The sequence below is a fragment of the Pelodiscus sinensis genome, chromosome 4 (genome assembly GCF_049634645.1).
Source record: "Pelodiscus sinensis isolate JC-2024 chromosome 4, ASM4963464v1, whole genome shotgun sequence".
Lineage (NCBI taxonomy): Eukaryota > Metazoa > Chordata > Testudines > Trionychidae > Pelodiscus > Pelodiscus sinensis.
Genome location: NC_134714.1, coordinates 131,636,443 through 131,659,767, shown reverse-complemented (window position 1 = coordinate 131,659,767; position 23,325 = coordinate 131,636,443). Strand labels below are relative to the sequence as shown.

Sequence of the window (23,325 nt, the reverse complement as noted above, 5' to 3'; positions counted from 1 at the left end):
TTTTAATTTTAAGAATAAGTGAAATGTACTAACCTCAGGAAACTGTCACCAAACGATGTATTAAGCATGGCAAAAGAAGTAACGGTATTGCTTTTATATTATCGTGTTGATAGGCGTTTGATTACTATCTCTGGCATCTAATTATGTCCTCTATGAATTGCTACTTACACTTTTCAAGTCATAAAACACAAGTACACATTCACAATGACACAATAAAACAAGGTTCAAAATATCACAGCTGGGGGCCTTTGTGCTAGGGGCTGCACAAACACACACCAAAGAGATGACTCGAACCCCAAACAGCTTCTGATCTAAACTCCCAATCCTTGCTGAGACATCCGGCCTGGGAACCTGAGGGAAAGATTTTTCATCTTCCTTTAAAAACCTGCTCAGGGGTGCAGACTGAAAAAGGGAAGGAAGGGCTGCTTCGATATAATGTGTCTTGAAATAGGGGGAAATCTGACTCCACCCTAGAACCTGCAGCTAATGGAATTACATTTTAGGCCTCGTTAAACTGGGATGTGAAGGATTCGGCCACCCTGCAAGCCATCTGTTGCTTGGGAGGACTTTGGAGTTACTGTATGTGGATCTAAATCACGTAAAGGATAATGTGTCAAAGTCTTGAGTGATCTCCTTGCAGCTGTGGGTAACCTTTCCCTCTCAGTTTCTCCTTGGAACAAGAGTAGCTAACGAGAATTCAGAACCTAAGTCTCTCATAGGAATGGCTTGTGGGACAGCTATCAAGTTTGAATTTCCCAGAAATTCTGCAACCAGCTTTTTAACCAAGATTTGGTCTGCTCCAGCAAAGATCCTGTGATTTTTTTTTCCGAAGAGGAAGGGTTTGCTCTTAGCTCAGCCAGCCAACAGTAGTGATATATGTGGGTTTGACTGCTAGGCTCCACCCCAGAGAAGGATGCACTGTGGCAAAGAACAGCATAACAAGAACCAGTGATTGGGAGACAGACAAATTCCAATGAGAAATAACAAGGCCCTGACTTTTAACAATGAGGGTAATTAGACTCTGGAACTAACTTCCCAAGAGAGCTGGTGGATTCTCTATATTTTGATAGCTTCAGATCAAGAATAGACAAGATGCTTTAGTCAAACACAAGTTACTTGGTTCAGTACAGAGGTATCTGAGTGAAACTCTCTTGGAAGTCAATTCCACTTATGGAATTACAGCAAGGTAGGACTGGATAAAGCCTCAAAAGACCATCTAATCTGATCACACTGCCCTGCACTGAGAGAGGATTAAATATGAACAGACCTGTGGCCTCTTCTGGTGTTAAAATCTATTAATCTACTCACCCTAACAGTGGCTGAACTTCAGTACAGTTCAGATCTGGTGTACAAAGGGAACATGGGGAGTGTCTTTCTCCTTCTCAGTCAGGGGCCACATCAGTGAGGGTTTGGTTTTTCTATTTTGCTTCTCACTTGTGTGTGCTCCCCGACTGATTTTTCTGTGGGGTCAGCATCCCCTGGACTCAAAAACGGTTCCCCACCCTTGCAGAGTAATCACTTTTTGTGACGTTCCTGCTCCAAAGAGCTTACAATCTAATTTAAAGTGCATTCTTTTAGAGACCGTTTTCATCCTTTCAAACATCCCACCCCAATATCAGCGCTGAAATCCAGCTGTCTGAGTTCTAGGTGATCCCTATATTGTATAATCTGAAATGGTTAAAATCTCAGACCCTGCCTTTGGAATTGTTCTGGCCTGATTCTACCATTAAAACTGACTCTTACTTTTATTACCATGAATTCTTTCCTACTTTGTTACTGGAGGATGGCTCACTAAGAAACGTCCCCACTGAAGGGAAACAAGAAGACCTTTTATAAATACATTAAAAGCAAGAGGAAGACCAAGGACAGGGTAGGCCCACTGCTTAGTCAGGAGGGAGAAGCAGTAACAGGGAACTTGGAAATGGCGGAGATGCTCAATGACTTCTTTGTTTCGGTCTTCACCGAGAAGTCTGGAGGTGTGCCTAACGTAGTGAATACAAGCAGAGAGAGGGTAAGTTTAGAAGATAGGATACACAAAGAACAAGTCAAAAATCACTTAGGAAAGTTAGATGTCAGCAAGTCACCAGGTCCTGATGAAATGCATCCCAGGATACTTCTTCTAGGGTTTGAGAAGAAGGTGTAGTAAACAGCTGAACTGTTATAAATATTCAGACGTGAACTTTGCAACAAGAGAACAAAGGTCAGTCAAGGATCTCACTAAGCTTTATTGAGCAATTTAACTGGCTCGCCTTCTTGAATCAAGAGCAAGACTGCAGACATGAACTCAGTTTATGCCAACAGTCAGGATTAATCCAGATTAAATCAGCTTTTGGAAATACCATCAACAAATGCACAGAGTGATTTAGACACTGGAGAAAAAAAATGGATCCCCACACATATCTAGACACAAATACGTACCTATCCATCTATATAAACCCATGTACTTGTCTCAGTCCCCTATACACACACACACACACCTTAGCACTTATCTAGTGTTCTTGGTCTGCTTCTAGGGCTACGTCTACACTATAAGCTTTTTGCGCAAAAACCTGCAGAGCATCCACAGCTCAAATGAGTTCTTGGGCAATTAAATGGGCAGTTAAACGGCAGAACAGAGGACTTTTTCCACCATAAGTAAACCTCCTTTTCTGAAGCATAACTGCTTTTAGCACTACAGCTATTGCACAAAAAGGCAAGTGTGGATGCTCCAGAGGGGTTTCTTGCGAAAGAAACTGCTATAGGAAAAAGCACAGGTGCTCTGATGGTCATTCTGTGAATGGCCATCAGAGCTTTCTTGCGCAAGAGCGCCCATGCAGTGTGGACACTCTCTTGCGCAAAAGCACAGCGCAAAAGTGATGTGCTTTTGCAATGTGATTTGAGGTGTGGACGTGCTCTTGCGCAATAAATTTTTGTGCAAAAGCTCTTACGCAAAAGGCTTCTTGCACAAGACGCATGTAGTGTAGACATAGCCTAAGAGTTCTGCAAAGGAGTTAATTCCAGTTTTACTAGTAAGGAAGATGAGGCATGCCAAGGGAAAGTGACTTGCCCATGATCACCGAAAAGGCCAGAGATCTAAGACCCTAGGTATTGGCCCATGGCTTTTACCATTACTCCACATTGCCCTCAGGAGACACTCCCCCAAAGAGACACTACTGGACAAACCCACCTCCTATCAATTCAATGATTTCTTGTTGGTATGACAAACTAAACAAGTGTTGCTTGCACATTTACCCGCAAAGATTTCTCTCTTTCTCTCTCTCTCTCTCCCTCTCTCACACACACACAGGTCTGCACACAGACCCACAAATATCTTAAACCCCTGCACACTGATGCACCACAGTCTCGTACACATGCACCTCTGTACACTTACCCCAAAAGATCTTTCTCTCACGCACACACACTCCTGCACACTGACCCACAACTCAGACTCCTGCTCACTGATGCACAAAGGTCTCCCACAAATGCACACCTATACACACACACACACACACACTCACACTGCCCTAAGCACAAACCCCTCCCTGCCTCCCTCCCACCCAGCCACACACACAAATACCCTCCCCCCCCGCAGAAAACCAAACTCCTTCTCCCCGCATCCTCCCCTCCCCCCCGCTTCCGCAGTCACTTTGGTTCCTTCCACCCAGCCCCATGACCTCATTCCTCCTCGCGCCCCCACCCCCGCAGCCTGCACCATTCCCCTCCCGGGGGGGGGTGGCCGGAAGGGCAGAACAGGGGCCTTGTGCACAGAGAAAAACCACCGCCCCCCCTGCACAGACAATACACCCGGCTGCGGGTCCGCCCCGAGTGGGGGGGGAGCGGGCAACAGCGGCTCTGAGAAGGGAGGGGCCAAGCAACCCCCCCAGCTGCCGAGGGAGTTGGTACGGTCCAGGAGCAAGGGGCGGGGGAGGGGAGGGTATAAATACTGCCGGGCGGGGGAGGGACGTTCACTCCAGCGGCGGCAGCAGCAATGGCGTCTAACGGTGAGGCGGCGCCGCTCTGCGGCAGGGCACGGGCTGGCGGGAGGGGGCTGCTCATGGGTTGTAGACCCGTCGGGGGGGGGGCGGGTCGCAGCCCCCCCCCCCGGGGACGAATGCCCCCCCCGTGGCGGGGGCGGGCTCCCGCGCTCAGCGCCGCCCGGTGCACGCGGGGCCGCAATTCCTACATAGCGCGGGGGGGCCGGTGCCTCGTGCGGGGGGGCGCCCTCCCCCCTTCAATACCTGCGACACTGAGGCCTTAGCCGCCATTTTGGGGGGGAAAGGAAACGGCTCTTTCCTCGCTGCGCGCGTGTAGCCCAACGGCGCCTGCGCGCCTGGGGAGGGAGGGGGCGCGAGGCGCGCGCGGAGAGGGAAGGGCGTGGCAGAGAAGAACGCACGCGCGCTGTGGCCCCTGACGCCGCCGCCGCCTCGAGCCGCAGAGGGCGGCGCATGCGCAGTAGAAATGGGCCGCCCGCCCTGCACCCGCGTGTGGGCGCATGCGTCGTGCGGATTTTTTTTTTTTGCCGCAGTCTTTCATCCGGGCTCTGCCACGCGCTGTGCAGGCGGCGCCAGAGCGGGTTGGTTGGAGCCTCCGCGCCCGACCAATCATCGCCTCTCCCGCCCACTGAGTGAAGCGTGGTCCATTCCCTCCCCCCCCACGCACACACGCTGCCACCCAGCCTGGGGGTAGATGCCCTGCACTGCCTGTGACCGCCCCATTGCGGGGGGGGGGAGCCACACACACACACCTGCGCACTGGGCCTCCCCCTCCCCTCTGTACGGTGCCCCCCCTTGCTCCCCCCGCCCGTCCTCTCCCGGGAGCTGGGCTTTGGTCTGGGACCTGACTCACTGCTTCCCTCTTTGTGTCTTGCAGATTACAGCCAGCCGGCCACCCAGAGGTAACCCTCCCCCGCCCGTGCGCGGCGCTGGCCGTCTGGGCTCTGCAAAAAGAAGACAACGCTGGCACATGGGGGAGGGGGGGGTTATCCCAGGAGTCTTTCCTTCATCGCTCTTCTATTAGTGCCTTAGATCAGTGGGCTCTTCCAGCCCACATTCCTGCCTTGGATTAGACCTGTGGGCCCATCTAGTCTGTTATCCCTCCTTGCTCCTAGAGACCTGGATCACATCAGTGCACCTATCTAGCCCAGCATCCTGTTTCCCAATAGCGGCCAGCATTCTCTGCTTTATAGAAACATCTAAATAAAACAACAGCAGGGAGTTAAATAATGACGTGATTCTAAAGGAAACTTCCTCCTAAACACCCTTGATTTCTAAGCTCTTTTGGGCAGGGACTCTGCCTCTATTTAGCACAATGCTCTTATCTGCCTATTGCCCTGTAATGCAACTGACACACTTGTTAGTCCATGCTGTTAAATCCATTGACTCGTTGCTTCCCTGGAGCAGTGCTAATGGTGTTCAGGGCTTCTGATACAATGTGGGTTATTCCCTCAAATCCCCCTCAACCCAAATTGCATGATACATGGTGTCACCATGTCATGGTAATTTTCAAATTAGTTTGCTTATGTGTGTGGGACTTCTGAAAAAAAATGTTTCTAAACTGCTGCAGCCTTAACTATGGAGTCACTGCTGGCCTCTGGAATATCTAACCTGTCTGATCCTCATTTAGCTATGGGGCTTACCCAGCACCACCAGGACAGGGATACTCTCAGCAAACGAGTCAGCCCTACAGCCAGCAGAGCTACAGCGGTTACGGCCAGTCTGCAGACACCTCAGCATATGGACAGAACAGTTACAGTTCTTCTTACGGCCAGAATCAAAGCAGTAAGTGTCACTCTCTTGGTCCAGCTAAAGTGAAGCTGTTTTTCACTGCCAGCAAGTCTCATCAGCACCATCCAAAAGTTACTTGAGTGACGTCAGAGTATTTTCCTATCGGTTCTCTCCAGATGGCCAATTCCATCAAAGGATCCATTAATTGGTGTGGCTATATTGCTGATTCAGTCCCTACTGCATCAAGTGTTTAAAAACCCAATAACACTCTTCAGCCCTTCTGAATAATACAAAATCCCTATCACCTTTCATTTTTGGGTGAGAGTGAATCTGCATCATCTAGTTCTAGCCTATATATGGGCTAGGGATTGCGTAAAATTTGCTTCCCTACTTGGTATCCTCCCCCAAGGTTTGCATTGTGTATCTAACTAGTTTCTGTATATCATCCCCAGAGGTGCCTGCAATTTAGGGCCGATGGGAGGGAAGTTTAGTATGATACATCTTACCAAGTGCCTTGAAACTATAGACATGTGGCAGAACTGAGGTTAGAATTTGTCTCCTGAGTTACTTTTATTCTTTACTAAGTAACACGGCCTTTCCAAAGGAGCTGTGGAGACATAAGCTGGTGCCTCTCTTCTATACTTCAGTTGCACTGAATCAGCTTGAGGTATAGAAGGGATTCATTGGGTCTGTTTAGCCTGGCCATGTTTTAAGAATGGATTGGGTTTTTTACCAGCTGGCTACAGCACTCAGTCAACACCTCCAGCTTATGGAACAACTGGATATGGCAGCAGTCAGACCTCTCAGACCTCTTACGGACAACCCTCATCGTATCCTAGCTATTCCCAGCCACCAGCAGCCAGCTCAACAACGGGAAGGTATGGCTAAACATTTCCCTTCTGAGCCCCTGTCTATATTCATTTTACAAATGGTGAGGGAAGGGGGCTTGCTCAGGCTCGCGGATTGAGTCAATGGCAGAGCAGTGTATGGAACCCAGGAGTTCCTACTCCCATCCCTGCTCCAACCTGCTAGACTCCTCCTTTCCTAAAGCTGAGGCTAGAACCCAAGGCTACGTCTACACTACAGGCTTTTTGCGCAAGAACAGCCATTCTTGCGCAAAAACTTAGAGCGTCTACACTGCATGCGTATTCTTGCGCAAGAAGATTTATAGTAAAATGTTGGAAAACAGGGTTTCTTGTGCAAGAATTTTTCCTTTCCCCATGAAAAATAAGCCCTCTTGCACAAGAATCCCCTATGGCTAAAATGGTCATCAGAGCTTTCTTGTGCAAGAGAGCGTCCACATTGCCATGGACGCTCCTGCGCAAAAGCACATCTCTTCCGCAAAAGCACGTGGCAGTGTGGACATGCTGTTGTGGAAGACGTTTTGCACAAGAAGTCTTGCATAAAACCGTTCTTGGGTAAGAAGCCTGCAGTGTAGACATAGCTCAAGAGTCACATAGCTCAAGAGTCAATCTGGTGCTCTTGCTGCTAAACCATGGGTGGGGAACTCATGCTCCCTGCATAATTTTCTGCATGCTGTCTTCAGTGGCCAGTGCTGCACCCCCACAGCTCCCATTGGCCAGGAACCACAGCCAATGGGAGCTTGGAGGTGGTGCCTGAAGGTGAGTGAAGCCAGCATCCTCAACCCCCTCCTATACCCTAGCCTTGAGCCCACTCCTGCAGTCCATAGCCATTGGCCTCAGCCCAGAGCCCCTCCCACACTCAATGTCTTATTCCCAGTTGCACCCCCAGTCAGAGCACACACTCCCTCCTGCATGCCAGCCTGGCCCCACACCAGAGCGTAGGGGAAGCTCTGAGCCTCCATTCATTCACCCCCCAGGCTGTGTGGCCAGTGCCTGATTTCTCTCCCCTCCCCTCCCCCCCAGGAGTCAGTGGTCTCCAAGTTCCCCCTTCCTGCACTAGACCATACTATTTCAATGATCACTGTCCTACAAACCAAATCCCTGGAGAATTGAAAAGAGCTTTGGCATGTATTTAAAGGACAATGGCCTTTTTAATCCATAGCTATGGAAGCAGCTCCCAAAGCACAAGCTATGGCCAGCCCCCAAGTAGCGGCTATGGCCAGCAATCCAGCTACAGTAGCCAGCAACCAAGCTCCTATGGGCAGCAGCCATCTTACAACCCTCCACAAAGCTACGGGCAGCAGAGCCAGTACAGTAGCGGCAGTAGCAGCAGCGGAGGAGGTGGAGGCAACAGTGGATGTGAGTTGATCTTAATTGTACTGGGGGGGATTGTGATGTGGGGGAATCCAAACTTGTGCAACCAGATGGTGAACAGTAGTCACTACAGCTCTCAAAAGTGGGCTGTTTCTTTACCTGGGTTTGACCTTTTAAGGGCCATTCATGCAGCTTTCACCCTCTGTTTATCCCAGGAGGCTGGGATATTGAGAGATTGCTTCAAGGTTGTACAATCTGTTACCTTGGTGACAGTCCTGGAAATCCAACTCAGGGATATGAACTTCCAGTACATCTCTAAATCACTAGACACATACACATCCCATGCAGAGCTTGGAATAAACCCAGGAGTTCTGATTCCAGTTCCACTGCTTTGGCCATTCACTTAACTTTGACATGTTATTCTACTCTCCAGCCAGCAGCTACGGCCAGGACCAGTCGTCCATGAGCGGCAGTAGTGGTGGTGGCGGCGGTGGTGGCTACGGTAGCCAGGATCAGAGCAGCTATGGAGGTGGCCAGCAAGACCGTGGTGGCAGGGGCAGGGGAGGATATGGCCGGGGCGGCTTTGACCGTGGTGGAAGAGGCGGCCGTGGTGGTCGTGGAGGCATGGGGTAAGTGTCTAGATGCTTGTGGTGGGAGAGGGAGTGGGTTTAATGTCACTGTCTTCATTATGTGAAGTGTACATGTTGGGGAGGGTGTTGTGTAGAAGCTCTGTCTGTGTGCATGGGTGGATTGCCATATCCTTGTACTGTGTGTGGTAAGGGAGCTGCAATGTTTTACATGGGGAGGAGACTGAATGGCAAGTGCTTTTCTTGTGCGAGTGGGGAAGACTCCCACTGTCTAATTTAAGAACCGCTGTAGGTTCATATCTACATTGGAGAATTTATGCATGGGGGTAAAGTACCCCGCTGGTGGTTACTATTGAAGTTATATGTCTGACCTCAAATGTCTTACCATGTTGAATGCACAACGTGAATTCCAAGCGTTTCTGATGGTACATGTTACCCTGTCTAGGTATCTACTGAAGGTTTATAAATACCGCTTTTCGAAGGGCGTATAAATCTACATCATGGGATTATTTGCAATTTATCTGGTGCTATAATTTGTTCACCAAAGCACCTGGGTCATGCTGGTAAGAAAAGAGGGCTGTAAGTCTCTCACTGAGAGAAGATGTCTTCCCAACCTGGTTGCTTTCAACCTGTGTAACATACTTGGTTAACTCTGTGGTCCATCCACACTGGATACATTCCATGGGTTAAAAGAAGTGTTTGGGCATTCATTTAGCAGCTTCAGCAGCTGTGCTTGCATTTTATATAGGACTTTCTTTTGGTTTATCTCATGACACACAGAAAAGCAGTGTCTTAAACTGCCTTGGTGTAACAATCCTCACTCAGCGGAGGTTTGCTTGGTGATTTATTAAAAATAAACTGTTAGGTTGAGAAACATGCTAAATAATGCTGATTGTGAACTCTGATCAGGAGAAATATTGAGTTTAAATTGTTTTTTTAGAAAGGTAAGTATTAGGTTGGGGGGAATCAAAGTATTGTTACTTGTTGTCTGCTGTTAACACTACATGTTATCTGTTAACAAACTCTGCATTTTATGTGCTACAGGTATGAAAGTCAATGAACTTTATCAATTCTCCACCTTCCACATGTTAGTTAAGGGTGAGGAAGGGAGAGAGAGCTTATGTCAGATCCAGGCTTAGCAGTCAATTAGTTTATTGTGCTATGTTAGAGAACTTGGGTTGGATTTTTTTATATGCTTTCAAAGCAAATATACTACGTACCTACATTTAGGTGGTATCAACACTGGGGGAATACAATATATTGGTACAGTGTGATATACGGTTCATGGATCGGTACCTACGCTAGGACTGCATCGAGGACTCAGCGTTATCTCAAGTGTACATCACGACGGCTGAAGTGATTAGGAGAAGGTTAGAAGCCAAAGTTGCACTTGTATTAGATTTATCCATTCAATTTTTGCAAGACAAAAGGATGTATTTTAAAAATAAAAAGCCTAAACATGGTGAGGGACAGAACAAGGTTGAAAGGAATGTTCTTTAGGTATTCAGGAAGAACTGGAAAAAAAAATTGTTGGTCAGGATTTTAAGATCTGGTAGTTTTAGTGAACCTTTTAGCCATGGAAAAAGCTTCATTATCTTCTAACTTATCTCCTCAGCGGTGGTGAGCGTGGTGGCTTCAATAAGTTTGGTGGTAAGTCCAAAGAGTTCAAAACTTGAACCAAAAAAGTATATATTTTTTCCAGAGACTTGTCTTTCATATGCAGAATCTTTATGCATTAGGAAAAGCCACCATTTATCAGATATAACCTATGGGAGCACCCTCTGCAGCCCTATACCAAATGAGTTCTTTAGATACATATGGTGTCATTTATTTCTGTATTCACTGGGCTTCTGCTTTGACCAAAGTTCTTGGTGCCAATACATCTTGGTTGAATGTTTTGCAACAAGACACACACAAAAAGTGTGCTTTGGGGAAAGAAAACAAAAGTGCTATTTCCTAGAAGTGTCTGGTTTGTGTGTGGTTCCTTTTTAAAAAACAAAACACACAAGAAGCTTTAAGTGCTGGTGATTTTTGGAGTTAAAACATGGTAACAATTGCATGCAATCCTGAGGATAACAATGCAAAGAGTTTGTGCACTTTTTTTATGGTTACTGGTAAAGAAAATGGGGGAAGTCCCCAAAAACTGGAATGAAATTTTGGTCTTGCGTAAACGTCCCTTTGACTACATTACATGGTTTTGTAAGCTTACACTTTAAGAAAGATGGTTTATATTTAAGCTTATATCTTAAGATGAAAAAAGGTATTTTTGCACTCAAATATACCAAACAAAATATCTAAACACTTCCAGGAGAGTTCCCATGGGTTTGCTGAAAAGGGTTTGGCATGAATGATCTCTTGACCAGGTCAATTTAATTTTAAGAGACCAGTGTTGGGCATATGCTTTTAGGTTCCTTGAGATAATTAATCTGATCTGGGTGTGATTAATGGTATAATGGATGAAATGTCTAAATATAGCAGAAATACTAATACATCAATGGTATGTATAGGTAAATAATGGTTTAAGTGAAGCAAAGCTATATTTATGCAAGGTTAGCTCACTGCTAAATGTGGCATGGGCTAATGCCACTATATCTCTGCATAAATCTTAGAGCTGTTAAGAGTGTGTTTATATACTGTGATCACTAACCAGGGTAGCAAGTGGTATGATGCTACAACCTGTTACTGAAGGATGTGAATGACAAAGATGTATATAAACCTGTGGACAAATCTCTTTGGGTAGCAGCTCCTTAAATTGTATACACAAAGGTCTCAATTTAAACAGACCTCTGAAGGTGATGCTAAGCAGGACTAAATGTGTGTTATGAGGGCTTTTGTAGTTGACCCTCTACATAGTGTTGGAAAGAGGCTTTTTCTGTGTACAGTATGACATCTGAAAACGGAGTTGTCACTGGTTTTGCAGTACTGTCTTCAAAGTATCTTAAGTTCTTTGACTTCATAGTAATTTTGCCTATGGCTAAAGTAAACGTAGGTTCAACCATCAGAGCACATGTACCAACACTGGCCTGCTGTCTTTAAAACGTTTAGTGTGTGTGGGAGAGGAGATTGTCCCCATCGACTAACTAGATCTCTCCTTATTTTCATGTGCAAAAGGGCCCCGGGACCAAGGACCACGCCATGACTCTGGTACGTGACTTTGTTCCCAAATAGGTTACCTCTGTGTGGAGGGGAGGGGGTTTGCTAAAAGATCTGAAGTTGATCTGAGGTAGCCCCCTAAGACATAAGCACTGTACTATTTCACAAGAAAGCTACTTAGAGCAGCCTGTCAAGAGTCGGCATGACATTGTGTAGCCCTAGTGCCCCCTAAGGCTTGTTAGACCCTGATAAGCAGCTCTTCCTGGAGCATTGGCAGTGTGGTATGACTGACTCTCTTACTTTGCAGCTTCTGAACAGGATAACTCTGACAACAACACCATTTTCGTCCAGGGACTCGGTGAAAATGTCACCATTGAGTCAGTCGCTGACTACTTCAAGCAAATAGGGATCATTAAGGTACCAGCATAGAGAACTCCATTCTGGAATTGCAAAAACAGTTATGGCTAATAAAGCACGTTCCTTGTCACCCTGTGCCCCCTGCCCTTAACGTACAATCCAAGCACACTTAACTGTGGAGAGCGTTTGGCCTGTAAGGCAGTCACTGTTGTGACCGTCTTGCAATCCTGATTATTTTGAGATCCTTCCATGCCTAGTTCTCAAATACTCTCTAGCCTAAACCAATAGAATATTTGTTTACATTTCACTGCCCACCCTGTAAGGCTAATCTCTAGAACGGGTGGGTAAAAGGGCTTCCGAGGGCCAAAGTCCAGCCCGCCAAGTAGGTTGGTCTTGCCTGTGGAGGTCCTGCCGCGAGGCCAATCAGGGCCTGAGGGTGGAGAGGGGAGTGTGAAGCCTCTCCCCACTCTGCCAGGGGCATGGGTGCCCACGAGGAAGGGGGACACAGAGGCTCACCCACCCCCAGACCAACTGTCTTTTTGAAGTAGCTCCTGGCTAAAAATTATTGCCCCACCCCAGCTCTAGAAGCTAAACTCTCATGTGCTTATTGTTTGTGTTCCAGACAAATAAGAAAACTGGACAACCCATGATTAACTTGTACACAGACCGTGAAACTGGGAAGCTAAAGGGGGAAGCCACTGTGTCTTTTGACGATCCTCCGTCTGCCAAGGCAGCCATTGATTGGTTTGATGGTAAGAGGCAGTATAATTGGTGGAGTTGGAAGCCCAGACTCCTGGGTTTTGTCCTTGGTTCTGGGGTGGGTGTGGGACCTACTGGGGAGGAAGAGTAAATTCTAGCAGTGATCTGTTCTTCAGTCACTTCCTTTCTGGACCTTTTTTCTCTTTGTGAAATGGAGGTCCTACGTCAGCGTCAGGTGCTGCAATCATTCAGATTGTGGGCAGGGCTTCACTTGAGCAGGATTCATTCTCTGTTGGAAGTGGGGAGTGAATTTTAGTAGTAGCTATTCCAGAATAGCTCCATGTGTGGACAAGCCGCTAACTATAGTGCTGTAACTTGATCCAGAGACCGGGGGGTTAAAGTGCGCAGCTGGTCAGGATTCCTGTCATGTTCTTACAGTTGAAAATAATTTCTTTGTAGTAAGGTTTTCTTTTTTCTCCCCTCCCCTTCCCTCCCTCCCCCCCCCCCCCCCCCCCCCCCCGTGGGAATATTTCAATTTGACTGGAATTTTGTTTTCAGTTAGGGTAAAATCAATTTTTCATTATCTTGACATTGATCTGCATCAGACACACACATGAATGAAGTCTGAGGGGTAGCCATGTTAGTCTGTAACTTTAAAAACAGTAGTCATGAGGCACCTTGGAGATCAACAAAAATATACAGTATGAGCTTTTGAGAGCAAAACCTACTTCAGAGTGTTGCCCACAAGCGCATGAGATTGTGTTTTATGTTCTCTTAGTCTCTAAGGGTTCGTCTAGGAGGCATACCTGGGAGGTCAACAAATGCCTTTGATGTCGATCGTGTAGCGTCCAGACTACCGCGCTGAGCCGATGAACAGCTGATTGGCTCAGCATGGCAGCCATTTACATTCAAATGAAACGGCGATTATTTAAATCGCCGCTTCATTTTCCTATGCCGGGTAGTCTAATCTACATGCTTCTGTCGCCAGAGGCACGTAGTCTAGACATACCCTAAGATGCCACAGGGCCACTTGTTAATCACATGAATGGTAGTTTCAGGTGCCTCATTCTTGGGCTGAGCTAGGTTTCTTCACTGGACTGCATTTCCCACAGTGCATTCTGATGTTCTCAGACCAAGAAAAACATCTGTAGAGTTGTACACTGGAGATGCAGCTCCAACAATTGGCATGTGGGTTCTAAGGCCAGGAAAGGGACCTATATGATGAGCTAATCCAAGGGTTGTCAAACTGCACTGCAACCCCCTTCTAACAAAAATGTCCTTATTCCTTGAGGGGGAGACTGAAGCCAACCAGCTGTGGGGTCAAGTGAAATGCAGACACCTTTAGAACCATTAGCAAAACCAATTGTAAAACTGGTGAAATTGACATGTTTGGTTTCTCTTTCCTCCAATCAGGGAAGGAATTTTCCGGCAATGCTATCAAAGTTTCCTTCGCTACCCGGAGGGCGGACTTCAACCGTGGTGGTGGAAATGGCCGGGGTGGTAGAGGCCGTGGAGGTAATTAGAAATGTGTACTACTTATGGGGAAGGGTGCCCAATCCCAAGCAGGAAAGCGGCCCTTGTTTTTCAGGCTTTGGACACAGCCAGCCTAGAAGTTATTGACAGACTGCTCTAAGGCCCAGCCGTATCTTTATACAGTTGATCGGGTCAAAAGACAACTATATTAGTAAGGTCTTCCCCCATCTGAAATGGAACCAATAGGGTATTCATGGTGTTCTCCCAGTTGACTACTCAGTCATTGCTCAGTATGCTCTTCCTTCGCTGGTATGTGATGGGTGCTGTTGCTGACACCTCAGATTTCCGGAGCTAGTAGCTGGGCCATAAGACTTTTATCTTCTGTGAGGATGCACAGAGGGACCCATCATATGTGCTTACCTGTTGTGTTGCAGATGTGCAATAGACATACGGGTCAGACATGATTTTTTTATCTGTATTTTCTGTGGTGTAATCTTGCCAGTGGCAGTGCATGCTGGGAAAATCTGCCTGGGCATGTGCACATATAGGGGCAATGCATTCTGGGATCCCTTGCTGCACAGAGTTGGCTGGCCAGTGGGTAAGCAGTTTTATGGGGAAAGGCAGAGTGAAATAAGTCGTCATCAGTGTGTAGGAAATGAAGCAGAAGCCGTTCTCCAGAGATGACAGCTGATGGTCTAGACGGTATGTGAGAGCAGGGGACTGGACTTGATGACTTTTCAAGGTCCCTTTCAATTTTGATCTAGGATTCTATGAATCCAGCTCTTCAGTGCTGTTGTGGTGAGGCAGGGAGCAGAAAGATCAACACTAGTAGCCATGTCCTTTCCAGGGAGGCTGATTCCTTTCATACCTCTCCTTGTCCTTTCGCAGGGCCCATGGGTCGTGTTGGATTTGGAGGTGGTGGAGGTGGCGGTGGCAACAGTGGCCCTGGTGGAGGTAACCGGGGTGGCTTCCCTAGCGGTGGAGGTGGCCAGCAGCGTGCAGGGGACTGGAAGTGTCCTAACCCGTAAGTAGGGGCTCTGATGGCAAGTGGAGAAAGAAGCAGGGTCTCCTGGGTTTCCCTGACATTAATGCATCATCTTAAAATTGCATCTTCCAGGGCCTGTGAGAACATGAATTTTTCATGGCGTAATGAGTGCAACCAGTGCAAAGCGCCAAAGCCAGAGGGACCTGGAGGACCACACATGGGTAACTTACATGACTGCTTGTCTCCTGCCCACCAGTGGAGCAGGGCAGCACTACTGCCAGGGAGGCATTCTTGGCACCACTCACTCCTGTGCTCATTTGTCCCTCTGCAGGAGGAGGAGGAGGAGGAGGATTTGGGGAAGAGCGCCGGGGAGGCCGAGGTGGCTACGACCGTGGCGGCTTCCGGGGAGGCCGAGGTGGTGATCGGGGTGGCTTCCGAGGAGGCCGAGGTGGAGATCGGGGCGGTGGATTTGGGCCAGGAAAGATGGATAACAGGTAAAGCAGACTGGCACGAAGTGACTTGAGGGCTAGAGGTAAATTCAGACTAGAGAAGGACACACGCTTGTTCTGTTTAAATTGTGAAAGTAACAACTGGTAAATGAGTCTCCATTTGGATCTTTTAACAAAGCCTGTGGGCCTCAAAGCTTTGCCACAAATCGCTGGCTGAGTGGTCAGACAAGAGAATCATAAACGGCCCTTTCTGAGCTTGCTGTAGATGAAAGGGGAAAGTCCCTTCCCTGCCTCAGTTTCCTGTTGGTAAAATAGGAAAAATGCTGCAGCATCTAAAACCATTCTGACTTGTTACAATCACTTGGCTGCTTGAGGGAAGCTTAAAATTTCCCCTTACTGTGCTGCACCTACTGGTTGCTTCTATTCCTAACACTTGTCTCTTTCCACAGGGGTGACCATAGACAAGACCGCCGTGACAGACCCTATTAAGATTGTACAAATTCCCAGACTGTGACTTTTTTATTTTGTATGTCAGACTTCGTACCGCAGCCCGTGTAAAACTTGTTCCATTTGTGTCAACTTTGTATTTCCCTCAATTTTACCTGTTTCTCCCCCTTGTATTGAAATAATCCCTTACATTAAAAACCCCCTTGTTTTAGTTGCCATGTGTAGCTTTCTTTGGGGCCAGGGCTTCAATAAAGGCAACTAGTGTATACCGGACAGCTTGGGCTGACTGTTCTGCAATGCCCCAACTTTAGCCATGAGAGTTAAATATACATAGATGTGTTCAGTTACGAACAGGATTAACATGTTATCAAGCAAATGAGTGCAGAAAGGTGATCTTGATCTGTGGTTTAAATGTAAAGCTCCTTAATTTACACTTATGTGCATTTACATTTGCGTGTTCTCATCTTTATTGCATGAAGCACCATCCTCCAACATAGGCGTGTTTAGCTTATAGAGACATTGTCCATGTATGACTTCTCGTATTGGTGTCTACATAGGAAGTTTTCTTGAAAGTATTTTTGGGAAGTGTGGCAGGGATGGATGGAAAAAGCTTGCTTGAGGGTTTTTGCTATGCCATTGGAAGCATGGTAGCTGCACAATGAAAAGCTGTATTCTATGAAAGGTCAAATAGTATGTAAATATTTATCATGCAACCTCCAGGGTTATGTACACATTTGCACAAGGTGCCAATTCTCCATGAAAGTGTTAAACACGTTCAACAGAAAGGTCTATTCATGCATAATTGAAATACAGAATTGCATTGGTGAAACTGACAAGTTTTGTTAGCTTGCAAAATTGTATACTGGGTCTTGAGGTACAAGAATTTTTTCTTTATTAGCAACTTGTTGCTCCAAATTCACCCTAATGCAGTGATCTGCTGCATACCTAGGAAAATAAACATTTTTGTTGAATAAATTCATAGCTAAACCCATGGAAGCAAAGAGGTGACCAGTAAGTACAGCTTGCTAGGGCTGTGCGTCAGTGATAGCATTATCTACCTGCATATAAATTGGCATGGAAAAAGGTGGACATGGATCTCTGCTGGGCTGGTAAATGTCTCAGGGGCAGTGCTGTTGAAGTGAGCAAGTAGACAAGTCAGTCCTACAGTTGGAGCTGCAGTGTGTATGAATGTAATGAAGTTTGACTTTTCAATGTGCTGAATAAAAAACCCCACAGGTTACGATCCCTGCTCAGCTGTGTTCCTTGATTTAGCAGTGTTGCAGTTAGAGCCTTATTCACAAAGTATCAATCTTATGCTCGGCCATGAGGATTCAAGGTGTAGGATATAATGAGCTGTGACACACAAAAAGCTTGGCTCTGCTGTGAAACAACTACACACAACCACGAGGCTGTGTAAAAAAGGCCTTGGCATGAACAGGTGGAAAAGTAGGGGTGTAGTCTTGAAGGGTGTGACCCTTTGGACAGGAGCTCTACACAGTTCATCTGTGCCATCTGCTTGTGTGGAGCCAGGAAGAGACGTCACAAGAATGGTTTGGGGCTGGTCCTGGTGCAAAAGCCCTGCAATCTGTTAATGAGGCTTGTTCTTACTGATGCTTTTTGGGACAGGACTGACATCCTCGTGTGCCTGGCCTCAGTGTACTGGGGTGCACCAGTTGGGGCTGTGGCATGTCATTGGGCAGCTTGGCAAGCCTGGGTCAATAAAGGTCTCTTTCCAGACATGCTATGGAGAGCGTGGCTTAGGTGTGTCTAGGCAGGGGACTGCACATAAGCTCCAGCTATTTACTTGAGCTACTTTTGGGTATGGGGAAGTATTTGCCTCCAGGCCTGCTGGCAAAGGGAGCAATTGCCCTGGGCTCCTTGGATCTCTGCTGTTGCAGGTAGATCTGAGAGCCTTCCTTGTACCTGTGCTGCTCTCCCAAAGGTTCTGGCCTTAGTCCTGCCCCTAAATGTTTTTAAAATCCCCTCTGGTGCATACAGCAAGTCACGCGGCCCAGCTGCCAGCCACAGGGACTCTGAAATTGCAGAATGATGAGCAGGTACGTGACCTGTGGCCTGATTCGGCTGCTACCCGCAGGCTGGGTTGCGAGGGGGCCCTTGTGTGGGGGTTTCCCAGTCCCTAAACCCCACTAGCAAGGGCCCTGCCGAGAAATCTCAAAACAGATCTTGTGATTGGGAGACCAGGGGCATTAGACCAGTTCCTATGTCTCAGGACCCTGCATCCCCTTTATTTTGGGGCTGCCTGCCCTGCTTCAGCCCAGTGGGGGGTCGGGGGGGGGGGGAAGCACCATGGCTGGTTGGACAGAAGGAGCTGAGAGCGTGCTGGGTTGGTTGGACCCTTTATCCCAGTGCTGCCAATGCCTGGCACCAGGGGGTGCCAGAGTTGACCTCAACAGGGAGCTTTTACTGAGGCCTCACCCATGCTATGCTTGAGAGATCTCTACCTGCCCCCACGCTGGGACAGGACAACGGGATGGGTCGCCCAAAATGAGCCGGTTCTGCTCATTCCCTTGCGAGCACTGGGCGCTGGCCAGGCACCGGGCTGGCTGGACCTTGGTCTGACCAGCGCAGCCCTTCTTGTGGATGATGGTTGCAAAGAACTGCAGGGTTGGGGCAGGTGAGGGGACCGGAGAGGGGGACGTGGCACAGGCCCTGTGAGCTAGTGAGAGGGCACTAGGGTCGAAGTGCTCTGGCAGCGACTGGTACCCCCAAGAGGGCCATTCCTTGAATTCGCCGATGAGGCCTGCGCCAACTCCTGCCAAGGGAAGTTGACTCCACAGCCACTACGCACCTAGAGCCCACTGGAGCCCCCATCCACGCTGGAGGCCTGCAAGGTGGCAAAGAATCTAATGCGCCTTACCACGCGGTTCTCCCCTCCTCGGCGAGAGATCTCCAACACTGGCAGTGCCTGCATGCCCACAGGTGCAAGCCAGGGGCCGACCTGCCATGATGCCCATCCCCCACAAAAGCCTGTGGCCCGACAGAACAGCCGTTTGCCAATCTCCCATCGCTCGGCACCCCATGGTGGTTAGAGTCCAAGACCCCAGGATCAGAGTCAGTCCTACCGATGCGCAGGAGCTTCACCAGGCGAGCATCATCTAGACGTGAGCACAGTCAGCCCCGATGCAGTGGCTCTGCTGGAGCCTCTGGCATTCCACAAGCCCACGTTGGGTTTCAGGGAGCTTGGGCCGTGGCAGGTGGAAACCTCAAATCCTTCTGCTGAGGTGTCTGGTGAGAGGTCACCATGGCCAAGTGCCTGCTACTCACCCCCTCCTCCCTATTGCCACCATTCTTCCCTGCCTGCACCCCCCCCCCACCATTAGGTTTCATATTTCCGCTCAAGTGCCCCTAGTACGCCCGGAACACACCTCTCCACACGCACACACGACCCGCCTACCCTGTCCCTGCACCCACCCGCCTCAGAGCGGCAGCTCTGGTGGGTTTCAGGCTGCAGCAGTTGTGAGCAAAAACCCTGGAGCTGGATTGGATTTTAGGAAGCACGGCTTGGGGCCTTGTTCTCTGCCCTTGCTCGCAAGGAGCAGCTGACAGCTGGTGGAGGGAAGTGTCATTCGGCTTGAGACTTTAAAGTTCATCCTTCATTTTCAGCGTTAACTTTGCTATTCAGATGAGCGGGGTCACTTCCGGTGGAGTAATTGGCTCAGGCTCGCTGCAGACTCAGGCAGCTGCTGCAACAATGGTGACACTGACCTGTTTGAAGCACAAATGAAGAATGTCAGCGACCTGCTTTCGGTGATCAATGAACGGGGAGGCCAGGAGAGTGGGGGGGAGGGTGCCGTGTGCTTTCTGTGCTCATAGACTTGCTGGCCAAAAGGGACCATCATGCTTGTCTCGTCTGACTTCCTGCATCTTGCAGGCCACCAAACCTCCCCCACTCCACTCCTGTGAGAGACCCAGAACCCCCCACTGAGTTACTGAAGCCCTCAAGTCGTGGCTTAAAACGGGTGGGCAATAATTTTTGATGGGGCTGGCACGCCAAGATTTTGGAAAGAGGGTCAGGGATGGAGGTTGTGACCTAGGGCAGGGGACTGGGGTGTAGGGTTGAGGGGGGGTATGGGTGCAGGAGAGGATTCTTGCCTGGGGGAGGGAAGTAGGAGGAGGTGCAGGATCTGGGAGGGAGTTGTGACCTGGGGGAGAGGAGGTGCAGAGGGTGGTGGCCTGGGAGTGGGAGGGGCTGGGATGCCAGAGGCAGGCTTTGCCAGGAAGTACTTACCTAGGTGGCTCCCAGCCAGCAGCCCTGCAGGATCCCAAGGCAGGCTCCTTGCCTGCCCAGCTCCAGTCTGCTCAAAATGACTGGCTGCTCCCTTAGAGGGAGTTTGCGCCCTGCCCCTGCCCCCCGCACAATCTCTCAGCCAATAGGTTCCCAGCCAATAGGAGCTGAGAGATGGTGCTGGGGGAGGGGCAGAGTGCAAAGCCTTTTCCCCCCCCCTCCCGCTCAGCGCTGGGAACAGAAAGCGGCAGGGAGCAGCCAGCCCCTTAAAGCAGCGCTCTGTGCCTGAGGGTGCTGGCAAGTCGGCCCTAGGGCCAGGGCCAGCAGCTTGGCGGGCCGGATCCAGCCCGTGGGCCATATCTTGCCTGTGCTTGGCTTCACATTGCAGAGACCACCATTTGCACAAGCTCAAACCTGCAAGCGACCGGAGCCCCCTGCTGCAAAATCCCCCAGGGTCTCTGCCAGTCCAAGCTGGGAGGGAATAAACTGGGTGTGTAGCTTGATAGCCCAAGGCCCTGGAGCAGGCGGCTTTCCCCACCAGGGGGCGATGGCTCCATTCCGGCTCTGGGGGGAGGGGAGGGACTGTCTGGCCGCGGGGAGGGCGAATGAAAAATGGGGCCTCGTCCAGCCAAGCTACTAATTTTGAGGAGACGCCGTATTTCAAACCTGCTTCCACCTGCCACCGGCTGCCTCCGAGCCAGGCAAGTCATCCCCATGAGGCAGGGCTGCCTGCTGGCCCCAGCTATCTCACCCTGGAGGCAACTGCTTAAGCCGCCAGCCTTGTTCACCCTTCAATTACAAGCCCCAGGGACGTGCTGCCGTGGGGTAATCGCACACTTCCTGCTGTGGGGAATCCACACCCCGTCACCGAGGACTCACCCGGATCTAGCCCGGCTATTTATGCAAACCACAAAGAGAGGCAGGTGCCTCGTTAGCTGCCTGCACGTTAACCCTGGCAACCAGGCCACTTGCTCATCCCTCAGCTGTCCCCTAGTGACTAAGGGACAAGTCACGGGGCATTGACGCAGGGCAGGTGACTGGGGTGGATGGGTCGTGAGGGCTGGGAGATGTGGGCTTGGCCAGCCCCAGAGCTGGCTGCTTCGGAGCGCCCGGTGGACCCTCCCTGTGTGGTGCTGCTGTGCAGCTGTTACCCAGAGGCCCCTCCCCAGAAGTTGCTGCATCTCCATATGGCGTGAACCAGCCCTGTTCAGCAGCCGTAACAGCAACACTGGCAGCATCTTCCTTTGGGGTGGGAGATGGGGGGGGCGTATGTCTGTCCCTGCTGCCCCCATGCAGCTGTGGGTGGGAGGGCCCCTACCCCGTGCCCCCTGCCCCCTACCCCCTACTGCCCTGGGTGGGGAGGTTTGTGTTTATATTCACCACACCCCATGTGGACTGTAATGTCTACGTCATGCCAGTTTCTGTTGTCCTTCCCTTCCCTTTGCCCCTTATTTGCTCCTTTTCTTGAGGCCAATTAATCAAGTATAAAGCTCAATTGAGGAAATTGTACGGCAAAGTCAGGGCCTCGCCCCTACCCTGGAGATAACAGGCAGATTAGAGACTGTACAGCGCTAGAAGCAGAACCCAGCAGCCTTCACTGCTCTACCCCAGACCTGGTCCCCTTCTAAGGACAGGGCTAGAACCCTGGAGTGCGGGGGGGGGGGGGAGCCATGGGTGGGCCCCATTTTTAATGCAGGCCGGGTGTGGGGTCTGACACCCAAAGTCGGGGCCCACTTGCTCTTCTGGCTATGCCACCGCCCTGGAGCCTTGTCCCCACTGCCCCCCGGCACTACTCCCCCACACCCCTTCCAGAGCAGTGTTCTCAATTTTTTGTTCATTCGTGCAGAATAAATTTTGTCATGCGCACCAAGGCATGTTCAGATGTGCACCACCCATCTCTGCTAGTCATCTGGGCAGCACTGGTATCTCTCCTGGGAGGCCACCCAAGTGCTCAGCATACAGGGAACATTGTTCCTGAGCCCCAGACCAGCTCTTCTAACCCACTAGCTCCGGGGACCCTCCCTGAGTACCTAGGAACCCTGACTCCCAGCCACTCCCTGCTCCCTCCCAAATGTCCTGGCTTCACTCTGCCCAGCCCTGTGAGTTTGTCCGGTGGGGGCCCTCTTCAGCCTCCCCTCCCCCAAATCTGTAGTCAGTTTTTGTAGCCCATAAACTCCAGCCCACAAAAGAGAGGCAGGGTGTGGGGCAGGGTGTGGGGCTGGGTGCTTTCTCACCAAGGCACCAGGAACCTGGCACTCAGCCCCGGTAGCTCTTCCCCCCAGCTTAGATAATGTCACATTCTTCACAGATCACTGCCGATAAAAACACTTGAGAACATTCCTGGCTCCGGTGTCTCTTATCCAAGGGCAGCGAAACCAGCTCGGCTGACGCTACCTAGTTACCTATTCACCTGCTCCAGACTCTTATGCTTGGAACAGGGCAAGGCAGATAAGAGCCCAAGACTTTAGCCTCTAGTACAGGGGTCTAATAAGGCCCCAGAGAGGGGGAAGAAATAAGCAACTGGCTCTGGAGGGTGGGGAATGGGATATGGGACCTAGCTCCTGCCAGGCTCCGGCCCATCGCTAGCCCCTGTCTGGCTGCTCTGGAGGGTGGGGAATGGGATATGGGACCTATCTCCTGCCAGGCTCCGGCCCATCGTTAGCCCCTGTCTGGCTGCTCTGGAGGGTGGGGAATGGGATATGGGACCTATCTCCTGCCAGGCTCTGGCCCATCGCTAGCTCCTGTCTGGCTGCTCTGGAGGGTGGGGAATGGGATATGGGACCTATCTCCTGCCAAGCTCTGACCCATCGCTAGCCCCTGTCTGGCTGCTCTGGAGGGTGGGGAATGGGATATGGGGCCTATCTCCTGCCAGGCTCTGGCCCATCGCTAGCCCCTGTCTGGCTGCTCTGGAGGGTGGGGAATGGGATATGGGGCCTATCTCCTGCCAGGCTCCGGCCCAGCGCTAGCCCGTCTGGTTCAGGGGAATAGGCCATGGCACTTTTCCCCTCGGGCGTGCTGACTTCGTGGAGGGCCTGGCTGGCCCAGAGCCAGGCCTGCACATTTCTGTGGGCTGTAGTCCTGGAGGTTTCAGTGCATGACACTCTAGAAAG

At 50.0% G+C, this 23,325-nt stretch overlaps 1 protein-coding gene and 1 long non-coding RNA gene across 5 annotated transcripts in view; one reads left to right on the top strand and one right to left on the bottom strand.

Moving 5' to 3' along the window:
• The window catches only part of LOC142829383 (uncharacterized), a 37,164-nt gene extending 32,879 nt beyond the window's left edge, over positions 1–4,285 (bottom strand). The window contains exon 1 of one of the 2 annotated variants that reach the window (XR_012903768.1): positions 4,218–4,285. This is a non-coding gene — a long non-coding RNA (uncharacterized LOC142829383). Of the gene's footprint in view, positions 1–33; positions 2,688–4,217 lie in introns of those variants that run through there. The other variant, XR_012903769.1, reaches the window with a different exon arrangement.
• FUS (FUS RNA binding protein) lies at positions 3,853–16,180 on the top strand. Of its 3 annotated transcripts, none has more exons than XM_075929005.1 (15): positions 3,853–3,980; positions 4,849–4,873; positions 5,602–5,756; positions 6,439–6,580; positions 7,728–7,924; positions 8,313–8,508; positions 10,082–10,116; positions 11,578–11,610; positions 11,867–11,976; positions 12,539–12,668; positions 14,029–14,130; positions 14,977–15,112; positions 15,206–15,294; positions 15,411–15,567; positions 15,972–16,180. In XM_075929005.1, exons 1-15 carry the CDS (start codon positions 3,968–3,970, stop codon positions 16,009–16,011), a joined length of 1,560 nt encoding a protein of 519 aa, XP_075785120.1. In that variant the 5' UTR covers positions 3,853–3,967; the 3' UTR covers positions 16,012–16,180. The 3 variants fall into 3 exon arrangements, with proteins under 3 accessions (XP_075785120.1, XP_075785119.1, XP_075785118.1); XM_075929004.1 differs by having other exon boundaries at positions 15,408–15,567; XM_075929003.1 differs by having other exon boundaries at positions 15,405–15,567.
• Positions 16,181–23,325: the final 7,145 nt, after the last annotated feature.